The sequence below is a fragment of the Myzus persicae genome, unplaced genomic scaffold, assembly GCF_001856785.1.
Source record: "Myzus persicae strain clone G006 unplaced genomic scaffold, MPER_G0061.0, whole genome shotgun sequence".
Taxonomy (NCBI): Eukaryota; Metazoa; Arthropoda; class Insecta; order Hemiptera; family Aphididae; genus Myzus; species Myzus persicae.
Window position 1 is genome coordinate 523,486 of NW_019100691.1, and position 6,602 is coordinate 530,087.

Sequence of the window (6,602 nt, forward strand, 5' to 3'; positions counted from 1 at the left end):
CATTACTGCATTTGAGCCTTGGAGTATAAAATATATAACTGACCAATTATAATTTTGCATTTCAAGTAAAATTTGTTAACATTTTGTTTCTGTATACCACCATAATAGTATTCTTAAATTTTTTAAATGTTATCAATTGACATACAGGCGGATAATGGAGAGCAAGTTCTATTCTGTGACTAAGTCCCCCTAGAATTCAATTAAACTTGACCCCCTGTTCTCATAATAGCCAAGGGAATGGATCCTTTCTAGTTAAAAATGATTATAAATTTCAAGCCAACCCAAAGTGGATGGACCTAATATAGTATTTGACAACCAATTGGCGATATAAATTAACAATACTATACAGTAGGTAAAAAGTTAATTTCATTATAAAAAAAAATTGAAAGTAGGAAAGTGTTCCAAAAACAATTGTATTTTCAATTGAAAAATGTCAAGGTCACGACTAGCAATGATGTAAGATATAATATTATTATTTATTTATAATTGTTTTTAAATTTTATCTTTGTTACGATAGAGATCACAATTGTTAGTGATTACTTATTACTGATAAATGTTTATGTAATTATGTGGACGCATTTGGTACTTTGGTCGGTATGTCAGTATGTTACCAGATGGATACAAGGCTAAAGGGCCAGGTGAATGATGGACACAACTTAATTGTTGCGGTATGTTATGTAGGTAAAAATAGTAAATAACAAATCGATTATTGTTATTTGTTATGCAAAAAAATGTAATGTTGTTATTGATTCGACGACTCGTTTTGTCAACTCACCACTCACCTGATCGAGTGTGTAACTTAGTGTCTCACACAATTACACTCACACCTGCATAAATGATATTCAATGTGTAGTGCGTATGCGTATCGAGGTAATTACTAAATGTGTATGATTATTATTCCCTGTGTAGTTTGAATAGTTTGATAGTCGTGTATCAAAAAAGGGAAATTTAAAGTTGTTGTAGGAACATCTTTCGCAGGTTTTTCTTCCATGGCGTTTCGGTCTCTTCCATGCTCACGCTTCGCGTTATCATTATTGGTTAATGTTTTGTTGACTGCCGATCACACACTGGTGATCGTGTGCGGATCGTTCATTACTTTTTCTCCGTCACTGGCACAAAAAAGGTAAAGTAAATTTTTTTCATCCGACCTGATCTTAATAATGTCTCACGACTAACCCTTGTAGTCGTGCATTTAGTATTCCATTTTTCACGTTTGATTTGTAATTGCTTTCAGGACCAACCATGGGTCAAAGTGTAGTATTTAGGAGGCGCCTTTCTTACAACACCAAAAGTAACAGGAGGCGTATGTGAGTAACATTACCGATCGGTTCGAGAACTTGATTTGTTTTACTATTTTTATTTTGTTTGTTTTAATTCGCGTGAAATTAAATGTTATGTGTGATTCAGGGTACGCACTCCCGGTGGACGATTAGTATATCAATACTTGAAGAAGCCAAAGCGTGTACCCAAGTGTGGTAACTGTAAAATCAAGTTACATGGTATCAAGCCGGCTAGAGCCATTGAAAAGAGTCGTATGTGCAAGCGCAAGAAGACAGTAAAACGAGCATACGGTGGAGTTTTATGTCATAGCTGTGTCCGTGAAAAGTATGTATTGTGTCAAGTTCAACATATTTATTTATTTCTTATTACTTATTACTTACTTATTTTGGGTTATCAATTTGATTTAAATAGCAGGTTTGGTTTTAATTTGAATATTAGATGCTCTTGGGTTAGTACACTTAACTTCATAGTTTAAAACCTTGGCTGGTTACCTATTTTCTGTTTATAGTGTTGTAAGGTATAATATATCCTGGTCTTTATTCATACTTGAGTACCTACTTGTTTCAGAGTATATTTTTCATAGGTTTAAAAATCTGTTAGTATAAAATGCTATTACGATTTAATATATGTTTGGTTCAATTGTATTAGAAGTTTGTAGTTAAATAGCATTCAGTATGCTATTTATTGATATTCATGAATCCATTATTTCAAATTAATATAATATATTTGTTTGGCAAACAAACGAACAAAATATTAATAACAGGTTTGCAAGCTCATCCAATATGTATAAGTATCCTTGAAAACGGATTAGCTGGATTCATATAATGAGTATATAAAGAAAAATGTTATACATTTAGAGTTCTTAAATATAAATAATTGTCCTAGTAATAAACATTTAAACCAGAATATAGTGTTTATATATTTCCTATAATATTTAATTCAACAAAGTTGGTCAAATAAATTATTTATTTACTTCATAAACAAATTCCTCCTTATATTATTGGACTTAGTGTTCCAAGATTTGTATGATTACGAGGTACGATTAAATTACAGTTGTTTTTTTATTCTTGTATTTTAACATTGTACAAGCTGAATTAGACTTCCATAATACATATACAATCAAATTCCCCACTCATAATCTTGAAAAATACTTCTAACTTTAAACTCTGAATAAATTAAACTAGTAGGATACAATTTTGATCAATAAATTAATAGTAGATATAACATGTGTGGATTGTGTACATCCCCTTATTGAAACGCCATACAGAAAACTAAATAAGAGCTAACTTTTAGAGTTCTAATGTTAAGCGTATTTTTGAGCAATCTGGACCTATATAGTAACTTTTTTTAAAGATTATTTGTATAATAAATATGTTTTTCAAATTTACGCTTTCTTCTGTGACTAATAAATATGATATACATTTATCTTTCTATTTAGTCATTTGTTATCGTTACTATAGTGTAACCATGTTTTGTTTTTTATTTTGAAATAAATATATGAATTATGTACCATATAATTAAAGATAATTTTAATAATATTATTTTTATCAATTAATTAATTTTAGTTAAATCATAAACATACAGAGGATGTCAGTGCAATATTTGTTTTCTCTTTCTAACCCATGCACAGCACAATGCATTCACAAAAAATTGTTTCTCATATATTATGTTTATGTTGTACGTGGGCCAGAGAGAGAAAATATACAGTGTGCTAACATAAGGGAGTAAAGAAGGTTGCATCATAAAAGTATTAGTGATTTAATCGATACAAACTCCCTAAAGTAATTACAGCATTGAACACTCTTAGAACTTAAAAGTTTTAACCTAAGGCTACATGTTGCTGTACATTTCATAAAAATACTAAATCCTTCAAATTGTGATGTTATATATTATATGAATTCTCTATAATTAAATTTGTTTGTATACTATGTTTTCATAAATAAATTTAAAAGAAAAGAAAATTTATTTCACAACATATTAATAATTAGTAATAATTATCTTTAACTGCGGCCAAAAGCAGAATATGGGAAGTATTCCCCTTTTCGTACTTTATAATTGGAGCCAAAGATATTGGTGGTTTGGTCCTATTTTAGTTCTAGACTAATTTGTTGTATACACAACATTAGTTGTAAAATGAATGCTATTTTTTGTGTATGAATTATATAATGGCCAATTATGTACCAATATTTATATTCTAAGTTTTAACACTTTACATTATACACATTATAATATGGACAGTACTTAAAGTACTAAGTTTTTCCTCGCAACCAGAAATTGGGAAACACTACTATTCTATATTTAAACATACATGCATATAAGAATGATTTAGTGGTTTTTTTAATGTATAATTTGTTTTATTTTACAGGATCCTCAGAGCGTTTTTGGTTGAAGAACAGAAAATTGTTGTTAAAGTTTTACGATCCCAGAAGAGTTCAACTAAAAACAAGTTGAAGACCTCTAAATGAGTAGTTTTACTTAACCAATTTTCAAAATAAATGTTAATTTTATAACAGACTATATTTTAATTTTTATCTATATAACTGGTTTTTCCTTAAGGTCTATTCTGCTATTGTATGCTATTGAGTGTATGCTGTGTGAACATAAAAAATAAAAATGGTTGAGAGGATATCTTTTTAAAATTATCATAACTTAAAAATGATAATATAATTGTAGTTCACTTTAAAATGAAAATATAATGAAAAGCCTAGTGTGGTACCTTGGATATAAATCTTATCTTAACATTTTGTAAGAAATTAATTTACTCTAATTTTTAAGCTAAAGGAGCTAAACATGATCTATTGGATGTATCAATTAAACTGTTATTCACTCAATGTGTTACCATGAACTAAGATATAGATACCTATAATATCTATCTTACTTCATATCCTTTAATCTTTACCATAGTGACAAATTATTTTTTCAACATCGACAGATAGATAGTATTGGTAAGGATCGAAAATGTTAAAATAATTGTACTGCAGTATATCTACATAATATTTTTTACCTAACTTGTACGATGAAATGAAAGGTAAGGGTCAGAATTTCATATAATATTATGCATTTATACATACCTACTGATAACTGTAAAAGTAATATTGGTATTATAATTAATTTTGGGTGTTCGTAATTTCGTACCTATAATTATAGTAAAATTAAATTTTTATGAGCGTTAGAAGTTGAAATTTTTACGACATTGGATATTTACTCGATTTCTCATGTAGCGATTTTTTTATTTTGTTGTAATTGAAAAACGAATAAGTGTAGACACTTGAAATTTACACCATATGTTAATTTCGTCAATTCAAATATGAACTTGATAACATTTCGAAAATATTTTAGATGTTGGCGGACATTTTTTTTTCTATAAATGTCAATTTGATTTTATTAGTTGGGTAAAAAAGTATGCAATTTTAACAGAACTCTTGATATATTGTTACAATAGCAGTTGAAAAATATTAAGAATTTCATAGGCATGAATTTCTTTTATAAGGATTTAAAGTTCAAATGTTGACAATATTTATCAAAATGAAAATTAAAAATGATTTCGTAGTTCAAAATGTATAAAATTTTCAGCTTTATAGCTAAGGATTGAACTTTTAAAACAAGGTTCCTTTTAAGTAGTTTTTTTCATAACTTAAAAATATATAAATGCAGTTATTTTTTACAGGCATCATAAGTTTAAATTTGGACAAAATTACATATTAACACAAAGAATAACATTCCTTTATCATTTTATTGTAATCATTTTCCAAAACGGCCCAATATTGTTTATTAGACACTTAGTATATTTTATATTTTTCCAGCATCACTGATAATTTAAGAATAATTTCAATTCAACTTACCAGCTACCAGTGGCAGATTAAATTTTTCTGGGGGAGGGGGTCCTAAAAAATAATATGTATTTCAAATGTATTATTTTTATAAAAACAAATGTGTTATATACTTATATTATATATATACTATATTCAAAAAAAATTATAAAAAAAAATATTCAAAAATGTAAAAAATTATATTCTAAAATTCAAAAATTTACAAAATAAAATCTAATCTTCTTTTGGTTTTGTCTAGTTCTTTTTGTTCTAGTGATTTTATACATTTTCTATTAAGGTACTAGTTTGATTAACATTTGAAGTTTGAATAGGTTTAAAAAAAAAATTGTAATGGATGTTTGGTTTTTAGACGGCATTTTATTGAAAAATAAGTTCGTACTCACTTATGATTTTCTATACATCGACTATTGCGTTTTATCGTGTGTCAGTGTGTCAGTGTTAGTGTCAAATGCACGAATTAAGATATATCTTAATTCATGGTCAAATGCCAATTGTCGGCGGCCAACTAATCTATACATTTTAATAGTAGGTATACAATTACAGAAATAGTGTAATGATAATATTGCCCTCTTAGTGGAAAAATACGCAGATAAACTCAGTATCGCAATACAAAAGAATATCGGGAATTAACGTTATGACGGACGATTTTATCAAAACTATTAAAATACGATTGTAAAATATTTTCTTATATTATTATTTCAGTAAATTCTTGATAATCATCCGATCTACTCATATTTGATATATTTGCATATATTATTATGTTATACGGTATACCTACTGCTGGGTCAGACTGTGTAGGTAAGCATTATTTAATTATATATGTATATATCTGTGTCTGGGGGGGGGGTCCAAATCCCATGGACACCCCCCACCCCCACCCCACCGTAAATCCACCACTGCCGACTAACGTGTTAATAATAAGTAATAACAATATAAAATATCCTAGACTCGCATATCGTCTTGGCTGAGAATCGTTTTTCGTATGCAATATTGCAATGGTATCATATAATTGAATTCAAATTTAATACCATCCATTACAGCAACCTTCTAGACACCTAATGTACAGCAGAGTGATATCCATTAACCAGGTTTTTTTTTAACTTTTAAAATAGTTAAATTATTGTAATAAGTAAAATGTTCTATAACATATGTATCAACCCATAAAGACTAGACTTTTCTTAAAATATAAATCGGGTGTAGAATAATAGAAACCGTAATACCGGAAATCCTCGTTGAAATATTGTGATCGATAGGTAATAATAATGTACTTAAAAAAAATTAAACGCTCACGAATTCCAAATGCTGCAGGCCGATGAGAACGATGAACGTGCTCGATGGCTAGTAACGCACGTTGTCGTCTGGGTTGTTTTCTAATTTATAGGTCTCTGCGGTATTGGAAGGTATGTATTTTGCTCATTAGCAATTCTTATGGTCTGATTACCCAATAGGTTGAGTAGGCTACAGCCTAGGGCGCCAATCGGCCAATGTTAA

The 6,602-nt window shown here is 28.8% G+C and overlaps 1 protein-coding gene across 1 annotated transcript; it reads left to right on the forward strand.

Moving 5' to 3' along the window:
- Positions 1-1,005: 1,005 nt before the first annotated feature.
- On the forward strand, positions 1,006-3,798 carry LOC111041846 (60S ribosomal protein L34-like). Its single transcript, XM_022326286.1, has 4 exons — positions 1,006-1,123; positions 1,235-1,307; positions 1,408-1,605; positions 3,647-3,798. Exons 2-4 carry the CDS (start codon positions 1,243-1,245, stop codon positions 3,744-3,746), a joined length of 363 nt encoding a protein of 120 aa, XP_022181978.1. The 5' UTR covers positions 1,006-1,123; positions 1,235-1,242; the 3' UTR covers positions 3,747-3,798.
- Positions 3,799-6,602: the final 2,804 nt, after the last annotated feature.

Bases quoted from the DNA above. Each gene is read 5' to 3' on its own strand.
- LOC111041846 (XM_022326286.1), top strand. From the start codon at position 1,243: ATGGGTCAAAGTGTAGTATTTAGGAGGCGCCTTTCTTACAACACCAAA. The intron at 1,308-1,407 runs GTGAGTAACATT...TGTGTGATTCAG, and splicing joins AAAAGTAACAGGAGGCGTAT to GGTACGCACTCCCGGTGGAC. The intron at 1,606-3,646 runs GTATGTATTGTG...TTTATTTTACAG, and splicing joins CATAGCTGTGTCCGTGAAAA to GATCCTCAGAGCGTTTTTGG.